At 37.7% G+C, this 27,787-nt stretch overlaps 1 protein-coding gene across 1 annotated transcript; it reads right to left on the bottom strand.

Annotated features, from left to right (window-relative positions):
* Positions 1–2,491: 2,491 nt before the first annotated feature.
* LOC139730248 (serine/threonine-protein kinase ULK3-like) lies at positions 2,492–22,867 on the bottom strand. Its single transcript, XM_071641133.1, has 13 exons — positions 22,763–22,867; positions 20,350–20,490; positions 19,581–19,701; positions 18,437–18,541; positions 17,657–17,800; positions 15,892–15,974; positions 14,957–15,112; positions 13,899–14,004; positions 12,775–12,969; positions 9,592–9,659; positions 8,461–8,536; positions 6,759–6,847; positions 2,492–2,674 (listed from the first exon to the last, which is right to left on the bottom strand). The coding sequence occupies exons 1-13, from the start codon at positions 22,865–22,867 to the stop codon at positions 2,492–2,494; spliced, it is 1,572 nt and encodes a 523-aa protein (XP_071497234.1).
* Between the last annotated feature and the right edge of the window lie 4,920 nt (positions 22,868–27,787).

Genomic DNA, 27,787 nt, shown 5'->3' with positions numbered 1-27,787 from the left:
TATTGGGTTTACTGTGCCAATAGTCCACTCAAAGCATACAAAGGGTTAAGCTTTAATTTTGACTTTCAAATAAAAACAACAATAATAATTGATTGACGTGAAACATTCAATCATCCATATAAGCATCCATTGAAAATAATTTTGACCTGAATAACAAAGATGGTTAAGTATGAGATCAATGGAAAGCTAAAGGGGAATAGAGGTGGTTTCCAATACAAGATCTCTTGTTCTATACATTTGTACTTCACTGACACCATATGAATCATAAAAGTTTAAAGATGTAAAGGTAAAAGTCTGCTTGATAGAAAGAGCTATTATATACCAAAAAGATTTGCATTAAAGCTAGGTATCCAATTTGAGAGCTGTGTGAAAGTTTGTCAATGTTGAAACCTTTTCTTGCAAAAGATGACATAAAATATTCTAATTGGTTCAATACTTGGCTTTTCTCTCATTTTACTCTCTTTTGTAAAAGATTCCTATGAAACTGAAAAAAAAAAGCCACTCCAGGCCATTCCATAAGCACTGAACCCATTGAGGATGGGCTGATTTTGCTACAACATCCATTTCCCATAGACCCCTGCCCGAGTATACTCGTCCTCAACGGGTTAAAATGCTAGAAGCTTTAAAACACAATCAAAGGAAATAAAAAGACCCCCTCAAAAAAAAAAGTAATTTATCTTTGCGGTTCTCAAAATGAAGTCTATAGTGTCCCTACTACAATATCTTTGAGGCATAGGACCTTTTGAAAGGTTACACTGAGTAGGTATAAAAAGTAAGTCACACACTACTCCTTGCAGTCAGGTAAAGAGTTACTAAGAAAGAGAAATAGGGCAAAAAAGAAAAAGAAAAAAGAAGTCCTTCAATCCAAACAAATAATTCAATAACTCTGCCTGCAAACAAAAGCTGGAAAAAGCTGCCTCTGAACAAATTTTGTCAGAATTCAATTCGATGATGTGGGGAGAAGGATTAATTAAGGTCCCGCACGTAGAGCACTGGCTGAGCCATGGGCGAGTCACCCTTGATATTAACTGATTACCATCCACCTACCCCTGTGGTAATGGCACGGAGCAGCTCATAAGGCCCTCTTCTGCCGGGGCAGCAAAAACAAAGCCAACCTCACGAATCCTATCCCCCCTCCTTTCCACAGCGAAATAGTCACTCATTAAATCTGTTTCTATCGCTGCTCATTCCACACCCAACTGACTGACTGTTTAGAGACTGAACGGGCATGGAGACCCTAGGGGTGCTGGGGAACGGTGGGGCGTAAAGGTCGTTCAACTCCAGGCGACGCATACATCCAGTGCACATAATGCTATAATTACCCGTTAATGGGCAATCATGTCACACCTGCACTGCACATTTTTTTTTATTTGCACATTAACAGCCACCATACATTTGGCTAATGCATTCTATTATTCATAACTTGGAGGAAAAATAGCCCAAAAAACAAACCAATAAAACCAGACATTTATCATGGGCTAGTAAACTGCAGATGGGCATAAATGAAAGAATTCTACAGAGTGTAATCTAAGTGCTGAAAATGGAAAGGCATAAAACACAGACTCACATACAAACCAACATCACCTTAATATGATAATAGCAATAGCAGCTGCAACAACAACATCATGCAATAGCATAAAATTGCTTCTTCATATGGGAAAAGTAAGAATCAAAGGAGACAAAGTCTTAATACAAGTAAAGAGCATAATTCACTGGAGGAGACTTCGCCATGACTACCATGACTCATGCGACTGGAAAGACTAATAAATGGCTTGCGCTCTCACCAAGAAGGCAACTCCACAGCAACTTCAGAGATGTCTTCAAATAAGGAGATAATCTATCCGTCCGGAAGTTGTGGAGACGTCACCGGGACGTCTCTGAGAAGTTTCTGTAAAGTCGCTGAGACGTCTCATAGACCTCACAAATAAAATTAGTCTCTGCAACTTGTTTGATTCTCTCACCACTCCACGTAGACTTGGCTACATTCTAGGAGACATCACGGAGACATCACCGAGACATCTCCACCACCCCTCCATGACATCACCACCAGGTAGCCAACTACTGTATATGCCATATATTTAGTGAGTCTACATTTTCGCGAATCGGGACTTCCCGATGATTTTGCTAGTGGTTAAATTTGTGATCGTGGAGTACTGCACTGAACTGAGAAATGTATATATGTGTGCATCACATTCATATCGGGATCAGAGTCATTATTTTCATGTCTCTTTAAATTTGCAAATAGCACCTGACTCGCGTAATTTGCAAAAATAAAAACCTCGCAAAATATTTGGCGTATACAGTAGTCTCTGGCACAATGAGAAACCTACTTGAAACAGGACTACAATTATCTATCATCACGTCACAAACGTTTCAAAGTTTCAGCTGCGCGGTCACACTACACAGGACTACGCATAGTTTTGCGAAAAATAAGAACTTTCCCAGTGCATGCGGGAAGTTTCGCTGGTAACTCCTCAAGAAGTTTGCGGTCTCACTGCCCAAAAACTAAGCAAAGCAAAATATCGGGTGGTAAACTATGTGTACTTTTGCATAGTGTGACGTCACCTAATGAGAGCAGAAAAGGGTCCAGGTACTTACAATCTTTGATGTTGAGCTCCCCTCCCTGCAGCTGATTATCAAGAGATGATTGTCTCCTCATTTTCAACTTCTTGACCTGTCCAAGGAATCAAGTGAGGGTATTGAATGTTAATAATAATGATAATAATAATTAAAATTTTTTACCACACTTAATACAGTTTCTAAGCACCCTACATATATCATAACCAGGGCTCGACACTAACGGTGGCCCGGTGGCCCGGGGCCACCAAAATTGAAAGTCGGGCCACCAAATTTCAAAAAAGGGCAAATTTGGTGGCCTGCCTCGGGCCACCAAAATTTTTTGAAAAGTACATCAATTAATTCGTAACTTTTTGCGCCCGAAATTAGCAGTTATATTTGTTTAAAGAATGGATGAAAAGGACTGAATGAGTGCCTGAGAGTGAGTGTTGCGAAGTTGTTGAGGTTTATTTATGAGTAGATGTATGTCCAACTTCTAATTCTTACTATGACTGGATAAAACTTAGATATTTGACTCATATGAAACTAGATATATCGCTACGGCTACTGATATGCCTAAGCCATAATGCATGGTTCTCCTAATAGGTCTATAGTACAATGTCTTGACAATGTGTGATGACAGTTTCACACAATTGGCAAAATATTAAAATGACAGGTTTGACACAAATGTGCTGAATGTTCACTTTCCTAGAACTAGGTTCAATTGGATGAATGATTAAAATGTCAGAGTGCAGGTATTTGGGGAACTGATGATTTTTACTTGACTTTTGACCCTTTTATAAGTCTATGCATTGAGTAATTTTGAAGGTATTGAGAAAAAGTATAATTTCAGTATCAAATGGGAAAATAGCATTATCTAAACCTGGCCTTTGACCTTTGACCTCACAGTTCCAAAGAGAATCACTGTTAGGTTGAACATGCATAAATATGTAAGTTTCATGATGATACCTTGAGTTACTTTCAAGATATGGAGGAAAAAGTGCAATTTAGCACTTCCACTTGACCTTTTACCTTTTGACCTTTGACCTTTTGGCAAGAAACTTCCCCAAAAATATATATTGGGTAATACATGCCATACATCAAGTTAAAAAAAAAAAACCTTCAGGCATATTGCATTTTAAGGAAAGTGGTGATATTTTGAGGAGCTGACCTTGACCTTTGACCCCCTGACCTTTGACCCATGACCCCCAACTTCCCTAGATAATCACTGCCCATCGGTACAAGCATATATACTAAGTTCCATGAAGATACCTTGAACCATTTGTAAGATATGGAGAAAAACATGAAATTTCATTTCTTTTTTCACAAAATAACCTGTGACCTTTGACCTTTGACCCTGTGACCCTAAAATCCACACAAAGTATTATCCCCTAAGGATATACCCTCATACCAAGTTTGATGTAAAACCACCACATGGTTCTTGAGATATCGACAAAAACAAAACGGGACGGACGGACGGACGGACGGACGACCCGAAAACATAATGCCTCCGGCCACTTAGGCATAAAAACAGGACTTTTAATGTTTTTTATTGTTTTTTTCGGGGCCACCAAATTTTTCTCTCGGGCCACCAAAAATTTGAAATTGAGGATTTTGGTGGCCCCATCGGGCCACCAAACAAAAAAGTTAGTGTCGAGCCCTGTCATAACTATACCAAAACATATTCTTACATATTATTCAACATAACTACAAACTCTACAATAATTTACATTACTCAATAGTTATACTTAAGCAATAATCAAATACTAAAATTAACATACTTAATACACACCCACAAAAAGAAGAAAACGTGACACACAAAAACAAAAGATCATACTAATTATTTCAACTTATATTGACTTCATTAAATGTGTCTTCAGGAGGGTCTTAAACGTATCTAGCAAGGGTGAAGATCTGATGTGAAGGGGAGCTTGTTCCATAGTTGAGGCGCGGCGAAGGCGAAAGCATGACTGCCATAGCGGGTACGTGGTATGGGTCTAGGGCTACGTTGGAGATGGATTGAGCGGGAGGATAGCAAGGACACAGGATGGATTCTTGGGAACTAATAGTTCAGAGATGTATCCAGGGGCTAGACCGTGCTTGACTTTGTAGGTAAGGGTTAGTACTTTGAATTGTATCCTTTGAACCATGGGGAGCCAGTGAAGGGAGCGAAGGATGGGGGTGATGTGGTCGGATTTCTTGGTGCAAGAGACGAGATGAGCTGCTGTGTTCTGGATTCTTTGCAGGGGGGCAATATGGGCATATAGGTGGTTGAAATTGGGGGCATGAATTCAACTATTCCCTTCAGCCTGAAGTCCTAAACCACCCCATAGTACTAAACTGACGTTTTTTGGTTGGTGGCAGTATACATGTTAAGTCAAGGCTGGCATCCGTAGTATGAGAGACGACTCTTGTCTGATACAACCACAATGCAAACATCTATGGCAGCTCAGACAATTTGTTCACACTATTAGTATTTGAATTCTTTGGCTAGTGCGATCATAACTGGTCATGTAAAATTTTGCTTGATTACTTTGCAATGCATAAAACAGATGTGGACTGCTTTTATTCAATGCATTGTGGATACTATTATCCCTCTAGATCTAAGCTCCATGCAATGACCTTTGAGGCAAGCTCCTCAGGTTATAGCATGGAGTTGAAATCCCTACGGGCAATAATCTCAACAATTCCCTGAGAAACAGTCCATATCGGTATAATATAACATATGCTGCAGTTAGGTTCATCAATATATACTGTCCAAGCTAGGACTATACTGTACAAGTAGAAGAACTAATTCAACACACATACACACAAACACACACACACACACACACAAAATATGAATAGTACCTACATGACACTGCCAAAAAAAACATGGTTTACAGTAATGTGCATAAAGTACTCATTCACACGTCTTCCACTTGTGAGCTGCTAGTCTACTTTTGCAAACTCAACAACATGACGTGGATCTCTCACACGAAAGGAAAAAGTAATGCACCTTCTTTTCCTGCATCAACGTATGTGATAAATAAGCAAGACATATGCATACACTTGCTCAGCTAGAGGTACTGAGCACAGTGTGATTTACAGCAGCCCACTTAGCATTGATAAATGTGCATTGCCATTATCTCTCAGTCCATGCAACAGGTCTCTTATATGTTTAAACAGTTACATGCATACACACTTTTCACACAGTAAAAGGAAATGTGAGAGCCCCATTAGCACATTTTAAATAGCCGATCAAGGCCTGAGGGAATTTTGCAGCAGGAATTGTCACCATAACATCATCAAATTGGTTCCTCTGAATTTGACTGCATATGAATCTGATATTGGATATAAGATTATGTATTAAATGGAATTAACTAAATTCATCAAATCTGCACAAAACAAGGAGGAAATTTTAAAACATTTGTCACTTTGAAAAGGAAACTGTACCTCAAGTCTTGTAAAATGTGATACCAATATGAGAATCATTTTTATAATTTAGAAATTAAAATGCTTTTACAGTTTTTCATCTGAAACAAGCAATTACGTTTTTTTTTTTCTACATACTGCAACTAACATTGAAAAATATAAATTATAACAATAAAAATATTAAAATGTAAAATAAAAAGTTAAAGCAAAAAGCTTCCAATATCTTGGTTGTATTCCAGGATGCTTTTGTAAGTTGAAAATGTAATACTGTAGAATTTATACACTAACATATATACAAAGCTATATACTATATACATATAATTATATGTACTATATACACCATATATTTCAATGGGTTTTAATGGGTGCGCATTTCACTATTCACAAATTTTAAAATGTTTCAGAACATCGGCTGAGAACCAGAAGGGCTTAATAGCAATGGGGGGGGGGGGGTGGGTATTGAGTTATTGCTATCATGATGTAGAGCTCGATCTCCTCTACATAATGGTGACAATATTTTAAATCATTTTCATTTTCAGTTAAAATGTTAAAAATTAAAACGACAAGGGCCTTATCTCACCCTATATTTGGAACAATGCTTATAAATCTACCTACTTTTGATTGAATAAACTTTTTATATCATGAAATCTAATTTGTTTCATCTTCATTCACACTCAAATCTTAGAACGTGATTAGTGGCATTAAGTGCCATTCTGATTCTCAGCTGACGGTATACACTTTACAAATGCAGCACATTATTGCTTGCAATCGATGCAATTGTTATATACCTCCAAGTACTGTTTGAGTTCCTCTGCTCTGCTCACACATCTGTCAGTTTCTTTCAGCATCAAGTCTCTCCTTCTGCCCTTCTGTTCAACTGCCAGAAAGTGAAAGAAAAAAACAAACAGACAAACAAAATTTACAATTTCACTGACTAATATCTGAGCACAAGTAAGAGTATATAATTTTTTGAATGCTCTTATAAGCCATTGAGGATGAGTCCCGAGTAAACTCCGGCAGATGTCTATGGAAAATGCGTGTTGTAGCAAAATCAGTCCATCCTCATATACCATGTATCAAATCAATGGAAGAAGACCACATTTTGATGAGGTAGCAGGTTAATAAAATGGGAAGACCAGAAGTTTTTTTTTAAATTATTATTATCATTTTACATCATGCAGTACTTAAAAGGGCGGTGAGTTGGCTCAGTCAGTAGCGCATCTGCCTCACAATTCTAAGGACCCGGGTTTGAACCCGAGTCTGGACTGAGCATTGTTTGTGTAAACATACCGTCCCCTCTAGCAAGAGGTAAAACACTCTGTCCCTCAGATAGGACATAAAATGGAGGTCCCGTGTATGACAGAGTCCCAACTCATGCACGTAAAAGATCCCACTTCATCCATTCATTGCAAAGAGCAGGATGTTTAACCCTGTGAAGTGGTCCCACCTCACATCCAACTGGACCCCATGGAAGACCAGCTTAGCGAAGCTGAATATGGGCTATCCAGCCATCTTCTCAGATGGAAAAATGAACTAACAAGCAAACAAATAGATACTGCCATGCATAGATTTGTCGAATTTATTATGGTTCTTGAACAGGAAACTCTGAAAAACCCAAAACAAATTACAATGTAACAAGTATGATGACATAAGAAGCTTACACACACACACACACACACACACACACACACACACTTTTATGAAGGAAAGAAATAAGAAGAAAGAAAACAAAATCATGTTTTTCTGTCTTCAATTTCAAAATTCAAATTCAAAATGTAGTATTGTAAGCAAATTTTGTGTGTCATTACAAGAGAAACAAGGAAAAAAAAAAACAAGAATAGGGGAGAAAAAATCACGAGGAAAAAATACGAAATACTAAAAAGGGGGAAAATCCCAAATGTAATAACTTGAATTTCCCAAGGCCCACAAAATATCTTTAGAAACTGAACAGGCATTCTTTTGTTTCATTGCCCCAAGGTATATGCCCTTTACATACACATCCTGCAGCTCCATATCACAAATTAAACACACCTTGTAGTTGGTACACATCGTAACATCTGTTCAGTTTATAAAATAAACGAAAGTGATAATAGAATAACATCAAAGAGCATAGAACCATAATTGTATTAAAACAAACTGTGTCCTGTTTCACTATTCTTGAAGCAGTTGAAATTTTGCTTTTCTCTCTCTCTAAAAAACAAAAACAAAACAAAAACAAAAAAACAAGGAAAAGGCAAAATCACGTTTAAATTTGTTGATATCGAAGATATGCAGAGAGCAATACAGCATTACAAAGACAATTTTCTACACACAAAGACGGGATTTAATAAACTTGCTGCTAGTGGTATGCATCACATATTGAAAAAGAAACATGACAATGACTGGAACATTGAGCAAATAAATGAAAGAGAAGGAGAGAGAGAGAGAGAGAGAGAGAGAGAGAGGGAGAGAAAGATACAGACAGAGAGATATATAGACATAAGTCCTCACCTTGTAACAGAGGTAACATCCTGCCGATAGCTTGCTCATACAAGTCGAGCGCCAAGTCATAGTCTTCTCGACTATCCTGAAATGAAATATGGAAATAATGAAACAGGCGGTGAGCTACATCATTTCAAGTTGGACATACATTCATTGACTACATCATTTTCAGATCTTTGTCATATTTGAATTGACAGCTTTATATACAGTTCGCAATCAAATTCATCAATTGCATTAAATTCATTTCCATGTCTGTTACTCAGCATCAATAATTTCAGTCCTACACGCATGGGTTAATTGCATCAATATCAGTTTTGTATTACTTCATGAATTTGTATTTTTCCTTTTCCCTTCTCTCTTTGCAGCACTGACCATAATCTACAGTGTAGGAATGCAAGATAATTGTAGCTGGTCAACACACCAAACTCCATTGTACAAATGTGCTTCAAATGGTGACTAACATCAGAATCTCGTCTTTCCCTTTCTCATTTTTTTTCTATATCTAAACTTATTACGACGACCAACAGACATATACATACATAACTGTTTGTTTGTTTGTTTGTTTGTTTGTTTGTTTGTTTAATAAAAAAGGTAAAATAAGCACATCTAAATAAAGTCTATAAAGAGTACACGGCACTGGGCAATATCTTACTGACAGTTAATCAATTGAGGACGAGTCCTGACTATACTCGGGCAAGTGTCTATGGGAAATGAGTGTTGTAGCAAAATCAGCCCATCCTCAACGGGTTGACATGTACCTGAGTGTATTAATGCATCAAACATGTTTGTTGTTTTTTTCTACTTTGAGCATCAGTGCATAATATCAATGTACATTTCTACTGATATTAAAAATCTTTGGATGCAGTGTGGGCATTTCACAGTCATGCTCTCACTCATCAAGTTAAAAGCCACACAGCCTTGCAGGTTCCTCGTAGCAATCGGCCATATGACATAATTCATTAGCATTTCGCAGAAGTCATTGCAAATTCATTACAAAGAGAGCGGTGGGGGGGGGGGGGGGCAACAGATTTTCATTTTGGCAGCGAGTCCTTGCCTGGATCTAGTCCCATCACTTGCTCTCGGCCGATATTAATGCAAATGTCAATGCTAGGGTGATTAAAAGCGTATTGCCATCCTCACCTCTCGGCCCGCATCCTTCACCAGCTTGACGGCCACCTTCAGATCTGGGTTGCCATTGGCCAGCTTGTCTGGATAGACAGAACGATCGATGTGGTCCAGTGGAGGGATAGAAGGAGGGGAAGAGGGAGAGACAGACAGACAGACAGACAAACAGAGAGACATTTATGAACCAACAGAGGGTATAAAAAGAGATGATGTAGATACAGATAGATAGGGACAGACAGACAGACAGACAGACAGACAGACAGAAACACACAGACAGAAAAAACAGATAGACGTACAGACAGACAGATGGCCAGAGTGTATGAACCAACAGGATACAAAATATGATTGCAAAGACAGAAAGGGAAAGAGGGACGGATAGAGAGAGGAACAAAGATAGAGAGAAAAACAGACAGACAGACAGACAGACAGACAGACAGACAGAGAAGAGTGTATGAACCAACAGAGGGGAAATAAGAGATGATGTGGAGGGAGATATAGAGAAAGAAACATAGATATATAAAGAGAGAGAAATAGAGGAAGAGACAGACAGACAAACAGACAGACAGAGAAGAGTGTATGAACCAACATAGGAGTAACAAGAGTTGATGTAGAGGCAGATATAAATAAAGAAACATAGACATAAAGAGAGAGAGAGAAACAGAGAAGAGACAGACAGACAGACAAACACAGAAGAGAGTATGAACCAACGGAGGAAAGACGAGATGATGTATAGGCAGATTGTAGAGATGGATATAGGGAGAGATAGACAGATAAAGAATATATGAAGGGGAAAAAGATGATATAGAGACAGGCAAAGGAGAAATACACAAAAAGAGATGGATAGAGAGAGACAGACACAGACAGAGACACAGACAGAGAGACAGACACAGAAAGACAGACAGACAGACACAGAAAGACAGACAGACAGACAGACAGACAGAAAAGAGTGTATGACCCGACAAAGGAGAATCATGAGATGATGAAGAGACAGATTTCGACAAAGAAAGAAACATAGACAGACAGAGAAACAGAGGGAGTAACAGACAGACAGACAGACAGATAGACAGACATAAAAGAGTGTATGAACCAACAGAGGAAAGACAACAGATGATGTAGAGGCAGGAAGGGAGAAAGAAAGACAAAGAAACAGCAAGAAAGACAGACAATGTGTATGAACCAACAGAGGGGAAACAAAAAAAGATGTATGTAAAAGGAGAGAAAGAGAGATAGACAGAAAGTGAAGTAGATAGAGAGAGCATCATAGACACAGATATGAAATATAAAGACAAGAGAAGACCACAAAGAGAAAAGCAGAATTAACTTCATCCTGTTGATTATGGGAACTGGGTGCACTGTATATAAATCATCTAAATGAGGAATTACATTACACTGTAGGTGACAGTCTAAATCATAACAGAATTCAAATCACGTTTTTGTGCATGTTACATTGCATCATTCCAAAAAATTAAGGTTTTATCACTGAGATATACAGAGAATATGCAGCAAACAATAGAATGTTTGCACATTATCATCACCTTTCTTCATACATCTACTAGAGAAGATTCTCACAAATACAAGATATACTTTACATCACGTATAATCTTAATACTTTTGAAAACAAAAGGGTGCCACAACGCAGCAACTTTCTAAAACTGCCAAATCCTATGCAATGGTATGAGCTAGTTGGCCCCACAGTAAAGATATCTAGCTGGTGCATAGGCTTTGAAAAGGCAGAGAACTCATTATAATTTTCGGCCTTTTATGCCACAAGGTCAGGTCCTCATGCATAAAGTGAGCCTGAAAGCAACCAGTTACACTGTCTTTAGTAATTATTGTGCGAGTGTACAAGGCCAGTGCAGTGTGGGGTGAGGCAAAAGCACCAAGGCGCACTCAGTCCTACGGGCCAAAAGCTAAATGGCCTTGGCACAGGTATTTTAAAATGTATACTGCCCTCTATCAAGCACAATGAGAGATGAAAAGAGCTGCGAGAGTGATAGTGGTTTTTAAAGTCACAGTATGATCTGAACTGTTTTTCTTTCTTTTCCACACCACAGTCACACTTAAATACAAGCAGAGAACTCGAAATATTGACAACATCTATTCCAACAACAAAACTTTAACAATTCAAACAAAACAATAAAAAACAAAACAAAACAAAACACTATCACAGGCAGTATTCCTATATGATGCTGTATTAAACCGCTGAGGACGAGTCCCGAGTATACTCACGCTAGTGTCTATGGGAAATGGGTGTTGTGGCAAAATCAGTTCGTCCTCAGCAGGTTAACATGGCTAGGCATTCATTTTGTAGTTAATGTGTCTAGGTAATCATTGTGTGTGCAGGAACAGTTTTAATGCTGGGTGTCACAATGTTTAACTTCTGGTACTACACAACATCTGTTTTGCTGTTTTGAATGGATCATGACTAATAAGTTACACATCAATAGGATCAAGAATTCTTCAATTATCAATCTTCCCTGCAGAGAGGAACGAGCCGGTTACATTTTCCCAGCTGTCATCCGGACAGTGCAAATAGGCACATGCATTAAAATAACAATCATGTGAAATACCTGTACAATGGAGAGTTTGTGTGATTTTGGAAGTACTGTATACTCTGTATATTTAGCGAGTCTAAATTTTCGTGAATCGGGACCTCCCCAGGATTTTGCGAGGGATTAAATTCGTCATCATGGAGTACTGCACTGAAAAAAATATATATAAACATGTGCGTCACATTCATATTGGGATCAGAGTCATTATTTTTCATGTGTCTCTAATTTCACAAATAGCACCTGACTCGTGAAATTCATGGAAATAAAAACTTTGCAAAATATTTGGCGTATTTTTTTGGCGTACAGTATGTGATGTACAAGTGAGCATTACCTTTGGACATCACTGTGCACGAGCACATATATAAACATTGTTTGTTTGGGATTGATAACAAACAAATGAACAAACAAACAAAAACACATTATGACACATACATATGAAATATAAAGCTCTCCTTCAACTTGTAAACACTGCTTTCAAAGACATGCCTGACACCTTTTCTTTACAATTTTTTTTTCAGATCTTTGATTCTTGTAAGGAGCGTATTGACATCCCCTCCCCTCATCAAAACCACAATATGAAGCAAAACAAAACAAAACAGAACAAACAAACAAACAAATAACAACTCATCATAACATTTCAACTTACCAAGCAAGTGAATATCATAGACGAGTCCAGACTGGTTTGAAGTACTGCTGGAGCCATCCGCCTCCTCCTGGTTGGTCTCTGGGGGGAGAGGGGGTGTCTGCTTCGGTTTCAGGAGTCCTTTCAGTTCTTCCGCTCTCCTCATGTACTCGGAGGCTCTGGTCTTCAGCGCCTCCTTCTTTGCGGGATCTCTCTCATCTGAAGACAGTAAGAGTGGACAGACATTGCAGAAATGTGAAATGATGTTACATTATCATGTATCTACTTTATCAACATGTCTATCATTGTATTACCCAGTAGTCATTTATAATTACTCCTTTGAATAGGACACCACAGCCCTAATACGTTTTACTGGACACTCAGCCTTTTTTTTTTTTTTTTTTGCTACATTGCAGCAGCATTGTATGACTGAAGGCCATTGGTTTTAATTGGCTATTAAGAAGCTTTTGATTTGAGATGGTATGGCATACAGGGCAGTGAGTTAACCCATCGTACCCGCCTTGCTCCTTTCTGATTTGTCGGCCATTTCGATTTCTGAGGACGGGGATGCCTACGTCCGCTATAGGCCTACTGTGTATGCTGTCACACGCATGTGCTGTACCTAAAACATACAGCAGCTAGCCACTTTGTCCCGCTTGTACAACTCCATTTCAATTGAGAACTATCCCGAAAATCAACAGGACAGGAAATATTTGGTTTTGTGCAGATACCTACCCTTTTGAAATCAAAAGCTTGCTACTATCTAGTGGAAACAATAGTCAGTGTTGCCTTCAATGAGACCATACTACACCCATATTAGGCTGATGTAATGTTGTCTGAACTTGTGTCATATCAATTATATTCCAATGTTGCCCTCCTTGTTGGTCAATATTGACAATGTTATTCTTCTTTTGAGGAAAGTCATACTCAGCATTGGGTCACTTGCACAGGCCCATGTCTAAAGGCATTTCTTTCATAAAACTCTGCAATTACACAACATCTCCATTAAACTCATAAGTCAGTTTCAAATAACAGAGTCAGTTTTCCACCATGGCATCGACAACAGATGAACAACTAGCGCACTGAAGGCAAGTCCAATATTTGTGATAGCACTTATTATAACCAGTGTTAAAGTGTAGAATTCTTACACTGTATTGCAGGGATGAAGTACTCCATGGCACCAAGGTAGAGCCTGATGGCTTCTGCCCACTGCTTGGCCTGATCCAGCTGCACAGCACTCACTACAAGGCTTCTCTGTCATGTATCAGAATGCAACAGATGATGGAAAATCAAGACGGTGACAAGTTCTCATGTAATTGCTACAATTCTTCTGCGATGATCATTACAGCCTTTATAAATGTTTGCTCCAACCCTGTTATAACCGCCCGCCCTGCCCTGCCAATTGGTAACCTGCTACAAAAATTTCATACAAGTATCCTATTGTACTACGCCATGGTGCAACACAACAAAAGCTTCTACACTGATGTTTAGAGAATTGTGTTCAGTAACAGCTGAAGATGTTCACTTAAGAAACCAAACTCATAAATATTGTTGTTGCTGTTTTTTACATTGGTAAAACAGCTACTTTACTGAAATTCAAGAAAATGCTGTTCTAATTAGTGACTTACATGTATATTACATTCCTATAATATCATCATACATGGTTGGGTTGATGGTGTGGTCTGTGGGTTATGACCATCCTTTTTCTTTTTTTTTTCTGCTATCTTTGAGCATAATTCATATTTCCATAAAGAGAAAGAGAAAGAGAGAGAGAAACACAATTGTGGTAAAAGAATATGCAAGTCAGGAATGTTTTTTCTTTAACTTCTTCTATCTTATCAAAAATGCATGTTGCCCGCCATGTGAAGTTTGCTAAGACAGGCTGAAAAAATCGATAGGCATTCTGGGCCTTGTGTACCGAAGCGATGAATGTCATTTCATACAATGCATTACTTGTCTGCACAATATACTGTAAAACCACAAATTTTTGTGTTCACAGACTTTTGGAAATTTCGTGAAGAGCTGAGATTTGCGAAAGTAAAATGCGTCAAAAAGTTCTTGTCTACACAATGCATTGAATGCCATTGCTAATTCGTGAAAGTTTCATACCCCAAAGGAAGCCATTGGCTCCAATTTGCAAAAGTTAAATGCCGCCACTGTTTCTGGTTTTAGAGTTTCAGCATTCAGACAGTTGAATTTCACTTACAGCTTTGTCCAGGGACTCGCTGCAAGGCATGTGTTCTAGGTCGATGAAGGGATGCTGAAAGAAATCCTCAAAGTCTATCCTCTCTCCTACATCCCTCTTGAGAAGCCTGGAGAGGAGGTCACGACACGAATCCGATGTCGCGATGAATGTTGGTATCTATGGTGACCAAAAAAAAAAAAAAGAGAGAGATGAACATTTGTTATCTTTACACTGTAACTTGGTCAGAAAACTCATCACCGTAGCTTTATGTCAGGGGCATTCTTGGCAGGAAAATAACTACTTTCAGTTTTCTTACTTTATCTATACTTGAGTTATCAATTAGGTAACTGTGTTACATTGTTATAACTTTCTTAAATTGTTCTAAAATTACTTTCAAATGAAAAGACTTTAGATACATTACTAGATATAATTCCACTGATTTATGTATGCAATATTCTATACACCTTGCTTTGCTCCCCCCCCCCCAAAAAAATATATATATATTAAAAAAAATGAATGTATAAAAGTAGAGAATGTACTGTTGACATAATCTTTTCAGCTCAAGTATAACATGAAGTGAAAAATCAATTGTATTTAAATGTGAGTTGCAACTCATACCGAAATTCAGTGCTTTCAAGTAAGCAATTCGATTCACATCTCCTCATTATAGTACAATAAATTTCATACAAGGAACACAATGTGCATGGTACCTGAAAAGTTTGGCTTCATTTTGCATTGCTTTCCAAAAAAAAAAAAATCTTTTCAGATTACAACATTGACATTCAATGACTTTTTTTTTTCATGTTTAGATATCAGCATATGTAATCTTTCAATCACCTTTTATGGGTATCATTTTATCAGACAAATTATGCATCCCATTTATTCTGTTCCTATAGATGCATAGGCACCATAAATAAGCAATCACCATATAGTAATGAAGAAATGAAAAAGTTTACCTCGATTGGTTTTGGACTCCGTATCTTTTCTGCCAATTCAGTGAATGACCTTGATGCCAGGGGTGCCCTTCCAAACAGACATTCTGTCAGAATAAGTAAATGATGACGATAATGATAGCAGCAATGATAGAAATTACTTAGAATAGTATTAAACAAAATTACTGATAATAATACATATGTGTAATACAAAGAAGAGGATGCAAAAAGAGAGGGAGCAGAAGAAGAAGAAGAAGAAGAAGAAGAAGGAGGAGGAGAAGAAGATCAAGAAGAAAATGAAGAAAAAAGACATGAAATATATGGTAATGATTGACATTGTGATGAATATGTTATCTCTGCCAAATCTCATACAACACTAAAAGTTTATTGCAACTGATTGACAAATTGCCCTACATCGACGTAAATAAGCACTGAATTGATCAGTGTTTTAGTAGTAGCCATGATAAAAAATCATGGGCGTACATACTCGAGCAGGATTCGAACCTACGACCTCCTGATCACCGGACAGGCGTCATCTCCACTAGACCACCGAGCTTTCGCTCGACAGCAAGTGTTGGTTCTAATCTTTATAGCATGCAGCGGGTACTGCTTTGTTATTCAAATTCATGACGTTCTTCCGTCGAGATGTTTTCATTGCAACTGATTGACAAATTGCCCTACATCGACGTAAATAAGCACTGAATTGATCAGTGTTTTAGTAGTAGCCATGATAAAAAATCATGGGCGTACATACTCGAGCAGGATTCGAAAATACGACCTCCTGATCACCGGACAGGCGTCATCTCCACTAGACCACCGAGCTTTCGCCCGACAGCAAGTGTTGGTTCTACTCCTTATAGCATGCAGCGGGTACTGCTTTGTTATTCAAATTCATGAATTTGAATAACAAAGCAGTACCCGCTGCATGCTATAAGGATTAGAACCAACACTTGCTGTCGGGCGAAAGCTCGGTGGTTTAGTGGAGATGACGCCTGTCCGGTGATCAGGAGGTCGTAGGTTCGAATCCTGCTCGAGTATGTACGCCCATGATTTTTTATCATGGCTATTACTAAAACACTGATCAATTCAGTGCTTATTTACGTCGATGTAGGGCAATTTGTCAATCAGTTGCAATGAAAACATCTCGACGGAAGAACTTTATGAATTTGAATAACTAAAAGTTTATAATGGCAGAAAAGTCTCTATGAGAAAATAACAGGAATAGTTTTATCATAATTACGTAGGTGCATTTGCAAGAAAATGCAAGACTACAAACATAATGTTTCTCATACCCACCAAGGAAATGTAAATTAACATAATGCAGTACAATGTGCATGTGCTATAGATGTTACCTTTTACCTTGTAGGCAACATAAGTGATATCATGTTTATCTTCACTGCATTCCTGGAGTGGGGGAGCCCCGTGCTATCATTAACCACTGTCTTTTTGCTCCACAAATAACTCAACACTTATAGTCACATTGTTCATTATGAACATATTGAAAAGGCTGGCATGAAGAAGTTGGGATAAATGGCTTATTTGTACTTTTATTAAAGTTACAATCAGCAAAAATAGTCAGCATCAATTTCTGCTACATGTTGCATCACTATCATTCAATTCTAAGGACCATACAGACACAAACTGAACCCTTACTTCTGTTTCTCAAACACATCTCACCAACACAAAGGAATCATCACAAGTAGACTACTACTGTATGTTAATGACTACCACGGAGTCTTCGTGAATGTTGCAGCACAGTGAAGCAATTGAAGCAAGTGAAGTCACTTACCAAACATGATGACCCCTACTGACCACAGGTCAGCCTTGGCATTGTACTTCCTGTCGGTCACAATCTCAGGAGCCATATAAAGTGGGGAGCCTCTGAGTGTGTCTGTCAGAATTTCATCCGTGATGTTCTGGGCAAAGCCAAAATCTAGAATGTGTGAGATAAAACACATTTGGATGAAATGAATGTTTACATTCTCTTTGATTTGATGCTGGTAGCTCTTTCACACAAGAAAATCCACTTTCTTTTTAATACAGTTGGCATGTAAAACAGATATTCCCCTTGTAATAAGTTGGTTAAAAGTTTTCTGCATCGTCATATCTAGTACTTTATTCGTTTCTGACCTCGCCAAAAGACAAATCTGGCTATTATTCATTCATATGTATCTAATGAACATGTAAACATCGATCGGTATCTTTTTGGTATGAAGAGTAATCATGTCATATGTATACAGAATTACAATCATAACTTGGCTCTCCTTCTTTCAGATGATAATATGGTCAAAATACTCCAACCCCCCCCCCCCCCCCCGCAAAAAAAACCCAAAAAACAAACAAACAAACACCATCAATGATGCCTTATTTCCAACATAAATTGAGCTTCTCAAACAAGTGAATCTTGGTGGCCAAATTAAGTACATTTTCTGACATTCTGTACGTGCACGTCATATAAAATCCCTAGTATGTGCCTTCATCTGGATGTATTAATGGTACTCTTCGCCATCTTCACAGCCCAACACTTGGCTCTCTGCTAAAGGCTGAGAAGTGTGAGGTGTTGGCATACCTGCTACTTTGAGGACGGGATTGTAGGAGTTTGACAGGAGGAGGTTCTGAGGCTTGAGGTCCATGTGGGTGATCTTCTTGGAATGGAGGAAGCGTAGAGCACTGGCTGCAGGAAAAAAAAAATCGGTAGAGAATAATACAGAAAGATTGAGGATGGACTCAACATCCAGATTGAAAAGGTGGCAGTGACCCACTCTTAAAAGACGCCTCTAATGCAAGATCATCATTTACAATTCAGTAAGGAAAACAGCCCTGCCTTTAGTACCTATGAGACAGCTAAAATTTGCTTGAGATATAATTATGACAGTAATTCATGCATACGCATGGACTAATTTTTCAGTGCCCCATCATTTTATCATGCATTATCGGATTAACACAAGTAAACCAAATAGAGAGCCTTGTACTAAGATCACAATAAGAAGCATCTGTACCAAAGAGAAAGACTGTACATATTTCATTTACACACTAGCTAGAAAATGTAACCACACAATAGAATGGACTCTGTGCTCCCTGTAGCTGGAAATTGAAATCAGAAATCTTGCCTCTCCACCAATTAGACCATATGTAGTGAATAATTTTTGTTTGCTGTGTGATGCTTTTTTTTTTTAAAGATGGAAATTGTGAATAATTATGTACTTGTTTGTCCAGTATTAAACAAAAGACCCAGTATTCAAATATTTCCCTAAGAGAACTAAGGTTTCCATGTGCACAGATTACTTCTATTATCAAAATCTCCAGTTTAAATTGGCTATCCATAAATCATATTATTATCTTTACTTTCAACCAAATGTCAATAACAAACTACAAAGCAGAGCTCCATCAGTAAAAGTATTTTACTGCATACTACACCCCCTACAAAGCAACCAAATAAAGAACATGATTTTTAATAATCTAACCTTAGACTATGAAAAAAATATATATAGAACCAAAATATGAGAGAGAGAAAGAGACAGGGAGACAGGCAGACAGACATATAAAGAGGAAAAATACTCTCAATGGCAAGACCTGCCACAAGTACATTCTCATTGTTTTTCGGTAGTACATTATATTTTCTGCAACTGATTGAGATGTCATTGAATTTTCTTTTCTTTTTTTTTTCTTTTTTTTTTTTGCAAGCTTTCAAAAATTCTGGACAATGTACATACCAAGCTGTCTGAGGAATGTCTTGACAGTAGACTCTGGTAGTGCAATTCGTTGGTAGATGGTCTGTGAGAGATCTCCACCACTGCAGTACTCCATGATCAGATAAATGTAGTTTGAATCCCACTGAACAATTAGTAAAAGATAGAGGAAATGTTTTTTTTCTTTTCTTATCTTTTCTTTTTTATACCATTCTGACCAGTGTTTACCATATTGATTTATATTCAATAGCTGTTCTGTTTTAGCAACTTTCTAATTATAGTGAAGCCTACAACAAGGAATTTGTTAAACTTACAATGAAGTCACAATGCAATAGAAAGTACTCTTACTTTATTTTCCAATCGTTACACTTTCTTTCAGAAAATGAAAATTTTAATTGAAGTTTCATGCATAAGTAATCAGATACATGAGGCAAATCGATTTCCCTCTATTTTTCATATATATAGTACCGTAAGCACAAGATCTAAGGTTTAAAAATGTAAACTTTGATACATTCAGTAAAGCAAAATGAAGTTCTAAGTGTATTTGATACACATCCGTTCATACTAATCAAAAGTGATGTAATAAATTTTGTACAGCCATTTGATAAATACTACAAAGTAACAATTGTAATTCACAAAAAAAAAAAAACACAGACACAAAATTGAACTTCATTTTCATCTCTTTGGGTTGGCATAATAGAAACTGTTACATGTAGACAAAAATTGCTACATAGCTCTACACAAAGATACTTTTCAGAATACATGATTATGAATGGGAAATATTGCTCTTTACCTGGAAGTCTTTGAGTTCGACAATGTATTCATGCTTGAGTGTCTTGAGTAACTCTATTTCTTGGAGGAGGTTTTCTGTTGATATTTTGTTGAGGCTTTTCTTCAGTACACATTTCACAGCCACAACCTCTCTCTGCTGACCCTGTAACACACAAAAAGGAAAGCACAGATTATTTTCCAGTAAGTCTTTCTTGCATGCATATATTTATTTTGTGCGCAACTAGTCAATGGCTTGTAATATTACGTTTTGAATATGCTCTGGTAAAATTTGTTTATTGCTGTTCTGCAAAAACTGGTAAACCTATTTTCACTTTGTATCATCGCATCAATTACATTAACTTTATGACTCTACGTCTTACAAAATTTGTACGATTGTAGGATGCACAATTTTTTAGTGTTATTTTGTATTGAACACTCAACTTGATTATGGCACTCACCCTATGCAGTGATGTCATGAATACCGGTATCAGATGAAAAGCTTACATTCTTTTAAATTTCAGCTCACAGAACTAAATTCAACTGTCAAAAATTGAAAAATGTGTGATTTAATGCCTAATAAAGTAATTACTTTGTCTGTGGGGGGAAAAGGAAAAATTTCATAGACAATATCACACAGACTAGCTAGTTCCACTTTATGCGGTAAATCTCTAGATCTGACGTTACTGTAAAACAAGGAATTTTCGCGTGCACTTTAATTTCGCGAATTTCGCGAGCGCCAAGATTCGCGAAATTAAAATGCACGCGAAAGTCCATGTTTACATTATATGCATTGAACGCCAGTGGCACTTCGCGAAAATTTCATGCCACGAAAAAGGCTGTCGGCTCCAATTCGCAAAAAATTCATGCCGCGAATATTTCATGTTTTACAGTATTTATTGTTAGGTCTTTACTTACTGTTGGTAAAATATTGGTCTCCCACAATCCATTTAGCCTTAGAACTATAATAACTAACATCGATTACCATTAAGTCGCCACTACCTAAAAAAAAGTCGCCAGACATTCACATCCCATATAACGCGGGCCACGTTACAATCGGACATCAGCTGGGGCGACGGATTTTCATCGCTTTCAAAAGACATTCCTAATTCACCTTTTTCCTCAATAAAAACACAAATAATTGTAATCAAAATGTACTTTACCATATGTAACAGGTGACAAAACCATTTTTAATGCAAGAATGTTTTTGATTTTGAATGGATTTCAGGTGGCAGATTAACAAAGTTTTTCAAATGCGATGATGCACAATGCATCCTAACATTGAAGTGAATACCTGGTATAGTAGCCCTACTACATATCGACCACCTTCTTTTAAACCGACCGCGTATAATTCGCGCACTGAACACTTAGTACGCACTTCTCTACGCGCAAAGCACATAAAAATGGATTGGCTTTGAATGCTAGATGAGGATGGTGTGGGAAAACGCGATAATTCACTGTTCATCAATGGTTTTAATCAAGGACAAAATTTTGAATGAATATTTTCACCGAATCGTAATGACAGCACAATGTATTGTCTATGGAAAATTCTAAAAGGCTTCTAAAAAGCTTCGTACAACACGGTGTTCAATACAACTCAGTTTGCGTGCATTGTCATTGCAAAAACAGCGGTCGATCCTAATAACGCGATTTACCGCGGGGAGCTGAAACGAGGCCACGCAAGTTCGTCGGCGATATTTTTGAACTGAAACTTCGAATCGAAAAGGGAACAACGGCATTTGATAGAGCCGGATTTTCTCAATCACGTAGGTCCAGTTTTTTACGTGAATTTCAGTGTTAAATATTCTTATCAAGCAAATAAACATTAGGCAGTCGATGAGTAGTAGGTCCAACCCTACATGGCGCGCTATGAGCGGCAAACTAATTCAGTGCCTATCGACAATCGTTAGTTCGCCAACCCGGAGTGCATAGGAAATACACGCAAGTGGCGACTATACGGTAATTGACTTTCGTCTCTAGCCCCTTTAACCTACAGTAGAAAATAGACATATTGACATACATTGTCTAGATTCTACACATAGGGCCTAGACTCCTAGTACTAGACCATCTAGGCCCTAGGCTAGGGCCTAACTTGTTAGATTAATCTTTCTTTTCACTGTCTTCAACAAGCACCTTACGGTTAAGTTTAACATAATTTACATTGAATATTATCAGGGCTACAGTGACAAACTCTTGTTATTACAGATACACGTGCATGCTCTTTGAATTATTCACTCAGAGAAAAGCAGAAATGAAAAGAAGATAAAACTTAATCGAACACTCGCAGTATCAATACATGATATTACGCGTATGGGACTAGGCATGCACCTTTGGCCCGTCGTACAACTCAGAGTGCATGCTAACCCACTTATTCTTGGAAAATTAGCGAATAAGGCTAGTTTCAGATGAAACAACAATAAAATAACCGTGCAAATTACCTTTCTATATGCTTTGTAAACTGTTGCATATGTACCGCGCCCTAGTTTTTCTGTAAACACAAACCCAGGTAACCTCGGAATAACATCAACACCGGAGGCTGCCATCTTGATTATTGCAAGGCATTGTGGGTATATTTTCGCTCTTTTTAAACCTCTCTTGATTGCTGCTCTCTGATTGGTTTGAAGTTTTCGGATGTAAAACGGATCAGGGTCCAATCTCTGTGCCCTAATCGTGGCGTTGATTTTAGGAAAGTTTTCTTGTTGATTTTTTTTTTTTATTCATTTTCTTATTTTTTTTTTATTCATATTTTTTTTTTTTAGTATGAGTCCCCTCTACAGTATGGAACATACATTGAAAGACCAACATTTCTTTATTTTTTAAGTTCACCTTTAACACATATATGTATTGAGTGATTGCATTGAGTAACATGATCAGAAGGCATCAGTGAAAGTTTGGAGAAAATCAGAGAATCCATTATGACTTTTAAAAGTTTCTGCACAGTCACTTCTTGATGAGAAGACTACTGTGATGTCACATGCATAGAACGGTCAAGGAAGATAAAAAGATAATTCAACAAAATGCCATTTTTTTAAAGTGCACTTTCCCTTGATTCATTACTGATATATGATAAAGGTAATATTGTATACCCCCTGCCTTCTTTATATCGTTCTAGGCATGTGACATCACAAGCTGTAGTAGTCTTCTCATCCAGCAATGGCAGCATGGAAACTTCAAAAATTCTTAACTTTTGAACGGATTGTCTGATTTTCTTCACTTTCACTGATGTGTTCTACTAATTAATACTGCTACATTCTATCAATCAGTAGGCCTATGTATATGAAAGTGAACTTGTCCTTCGAGTTAGGAAAAAGGAAGTTGATTATTTCTAATGTCTAGTGATGATAGACCTCATGTGTCTTGTGAAAGAAATTAATTGGGACTAAAAAGGACATAAATAAGCAACTGAAATTCTGTATAGCACTTCACCATCCCCTATACTAGCATAGAATAAAAGTGAAATGGGGAAAAAATCCCTAATTCCTAGTAAATTGAAAAAAACAAACAAACACCAGAACATGTGTAGGTGAAGTATCCAGACAATGACATGTCCACTGATAAAGGGGATAAAATTAAGGAAAATGTGTTTAAAAAATATCTACAACTTGTACTGGTGATGGTAATAATGAGGGAGGCTGGGGGCTACATCCACTCATGCTTCAGCTTAACCCATTGAGGACGGGCTGATTTTGTTACAACACGTATCTCCCATAGACACCTGCCTGAGTATACATGGGACTTGTCTTCAACGGATTTAAAGCAAAGGGGGAAAAGAGAAATCCACCACAAGGGGGGGGGGGGGGGATGTGAAGGAGAATTGACCCTTGACTGACCAACCACAAGCAATATACCGTACCCACAACACACACACACACACACACACACACACACTCTCTCTCTCTCTCTCTCTCACACACAAACTATTCTGCAGCACCTGATATACATGGTACAGACATTGCTTTCATGGAGGTGTAATATAGCACTTGTACAGAGCGTATAAAAAAAAGTTAATCAAACTTTGAAGGGCTACCATTTCAAAAACTGTCAACTCTGGAGAGTGCAATCTTGGTTGTCAGGAAAGACAAACTCTTCCTCTTTCCATTCATACCTAATTATGCTGAAAAATGTCATGCATGACTGGACACATGAAAGTGGTAACATTAACAGGCTAGCCTGCATGACTGCAGGTTTGTGTTTAGAGTTTCTTCTAACCTAACTAAGATTGGATGGTAAATGGAGCCACAATTGCATGAATGATGATGTAATAGTGAAATGGGACAAATGATCAATAGCAAACAACCAATCAAATGACAAGGATCTATATCTAAAGCCCGCCACACACTATACGACCTTAAGACCATAAGACCCAGTCGTACAACCTGACCTTATAAGCCGGCTTACGAATGTTCTGCCTGCAGTACATTTTACCAATGTGTATTAACCCTATTCCCACCGGGGGGGGGGGGGGGGGGGGGGGGGGGGGGGGCATTTTCCCCTTGACGTTTCGTGTGATTATTCCGCAATGCGTGATGCTCTCGCCGCGACATTTCATGACTTTTTTCTTTCAAGTATCGTGCAACTTTTGAGATCAAATTTGTTGCTCCTGGACATTTCGTTTTGAAGCCACGCCCCTTTGAAAAAAATTGTCGACCCAAAAATTGCTCAAAAACCTGATTTTGGGTACAAATCCAATGTAAATTGTGTTTTTGCAATTAATTCATATAAAAACAAATATTTTTACTTTCAATGGCTGATAATAATTCATTTTAGCCTGATTATGCTTTAAAAAGTTTCTGCAACAAATTTTGACGAAAAAACTCAATAAAAACAAAAAGTAAAAAACAGGGAAATACATAAGAAATTCAATAAACAATAAAATACATAAGAAATAATTATGAAGCCGAATTTTTGCTTCAATATTATTGTTGAGGATATTGAAAAGAATATGTTCACCAAAACTTAGAAGTCTTGGAGCTTTATTTTTCTATTTATGGGCAAAAAAAATATTTATGCATAAATTAGCATAAATTAACTAATATAAAATACTTAAATTTAAATTTGAAAAATCTAACTATATAGTCTTGTAGATTGCATTGGCCTCTACCTTAGAGCAAATTTTCGGGAGGATCGCGCGATCCACGACCGAGATCTGAAGGGGGGGCCAAAAAATCCCTCAAAAAACCCGGTGGGATTAGGGTTAAAGCGCACACACATGCGTACTGTGTGAGCTTGCATTTTACTGTATTGTGAATGGCTGAAAGCCCACGACCGGTCGTAGAAATTCAATATGTCAAATCTCTACGACTGGCGCTAAGACCCAGTCGTACGACTGGAAACTGGCAAGACTGTGACGTCACACTTCCAGTCCTAAGGTTGTACGACCGGTTGGATCGCATAGTGTGCGTCGGGCTTAAATGTCAATATCTACATGCAGGGGTGTGTGTATGTACTCAGCGTGCTAGTGTAAAGCGCTCAGTGAGCACTCTCGATCTCAGATCCTGCACATTCTCTCTTGTTTCTAAATTCATAACATCAAATGACAAGGATCTTTTTAGGTGCTATATTAAACAAATAATAAATCTTTTTCATTCGTGCAATGGACAGAATATTTCATTTGGTGAAAGATGAAATTTCTGATCCATTCAACTCGGCTGCAACTCGTTGAATGGATCATTTCATCTTTCACCTCATGAAATATTCTGTCCATTGCACTCATAAACATTCATTATTCGTATACCATGTAATACGAGCATTCAAACAAACACTAAAGACATTCAAATGTACTTACTTACATACACTGACACTTATATAAGTCTTCAAACTTAGTCTTTGTACTAAATCTTTGTACATGTACTTAGAAACATGATTTTTCAGAGTCAGAAAAAAGAACAGATTTTTGATGGAATTTCTATGAAGCTTCTGTCACAGCTTCACTCACATTCAACAAAATAAACAAATGAAAAGCTTCATAATGTATAGAGATTGCTCCTTTTATTTCAAAGGCACAGAGTATAAGAGTGACATTGTAAGTAATCAAAAAGAAGATTTTGTATTTTCCTTCCATTCTTTGTCATTCCCTAATGGTGAAAGACATCAATGTCTTGATTAAAAGCTTCAGATCAGAACTCTTGAACAAAGCTTCCTGTGTACAAGAATCATGCCATAAAATATAGAAACTATTCTCCTGAGGAGAGAATGGAAATGAGTTGGCCATGTGTTGGGGAAGGAATCAGATGACATTACAACCACAGCCTTACTCTGGACCCCCAGAGGGGGACAACGGAAGAGGGGGAAGGCCAAAGTACACCTGGAGAGGCACAATTGAGACAGAATTGAGGAGTCTAAAGCATACATGGGGAACCATAAAGCAGCTGGCCTAGAATAGATCTGAGTGGAAGACCTTCATCACTGCTCAACATGCCAGGAGGCATAATGGGTAGCAGTAATGCCACAAAACACATTTACCAGGACAGAATTGACAATAACATGATTGTTGATCCACTTTGTTAGTATTGGAAGTTTCATGAAGTTGTATGAATTTGCTGTTTGGGGGATGTTTCTCATTTAGAACACATCCTCTTGTGTGCTCCACAGTGACTCAAGACTGCACTGTATACTAATAGGTGCTATGGTTGCTGTGTACCATTTTCAGCACAAATAATAAAACTGGCACATTTTTCAAGACCACCACCTTAAAACAGCATTGACATTGTACATAAACAGGTTGCTGATGAGGTTGACACAGCTCATGAAAGACGTATGCACACCTCTTTCATATCCTCAAAATATGAAAGTATGAATTTCATCTCGAGTCCTACATAATGCAAGGATGTTTATCTCAGAGTAGTTGCGAGTATATTTAACATTTTGTCTCTTAGAGATTGATATTGATACTTATTGGTTTCCATGTTCTGTCAGATCAAATATATATATATATATATATATATATATATATATATATATATATATATATATATATATATATATATATATATCTTTTAGCTGTTTGACCATTTTATGATCTACTATTAAAACAGACTTTCCACATGGAGGAGCTGCATCATATGCATGAGTTTGATATTTAAAACTTGCAGCTCCACACAGCTCACCCACTGCATACAGAGCCATGCATGGTACATAACACATGATTTCTGATTAATTATTGCATTTCAGAGACAAGGAGTTAAAAGAATTTAAAAAAAAAATCCCCAAACCCAACTAATGCTTGTCAGTGCATAAATGCTGCCAAGACACTATTAGTTGCACACACAATCAACTTTGAAGTAGTGTGCCTTAATTTATGCACACAATAAGTCTCAAACGGCCAGATTGTAAAGTGGAGCATTGCACATGTACGTGAGTACATAAATCAACAGAGGGGAGTTACTGTCAATATTTGACAATGTAACCATAAAATGCATCCCATAACATCACAATGTATACATGCATATCAAGATAATACTTGT

This window comes from Diadema antillarum, unplaced genomic scaffold, assembly GCF_040938485.1.
Source record: "Diadema antillarum isolate AM-2024a unplaced genomic scaffold, OU_Dant_1.0 seq00000299_RagTag, whole genome shotgun sequence".
Classification (NCBI taxonomy): Eukaryota; Metazoa; Echinodermata; class Echinoidea; order Diadematoida; family Diadematidae; genus Diadema; species Diadema antillarum.
The sequence above is the reverse complement of the archived record's forward strand: the minus strand, read 5'-3'. Positions and strand labels throughout refer to the sequence as shown.

Excerpts from the sequence above, each read along its gene's own strand:
- LOC139730248 (XM_071641133.1), bottom strand. The coding sequence starts at position 22,867 with ATGGCAGCCTCCGGTGTTGATGTTATTCCGAGGTTACCTGGGTTTGTG. Across the intron at positions 18,542-19,580 it reads GACATTCCTCAGACAGCTTG|CCAGTGCTCTACGCTTCCTC; the intron begins GTATGTACATTG and ends TTTTTCCTGCAG. Across the intron at positions 17,801-18,436 it reads TCCCGTCCTCAAAGTAGCAG|ATTTTGGCTTTGCCCAGAAC; the intron begins GTATGCCAACAC and ends CACACATTCTAG.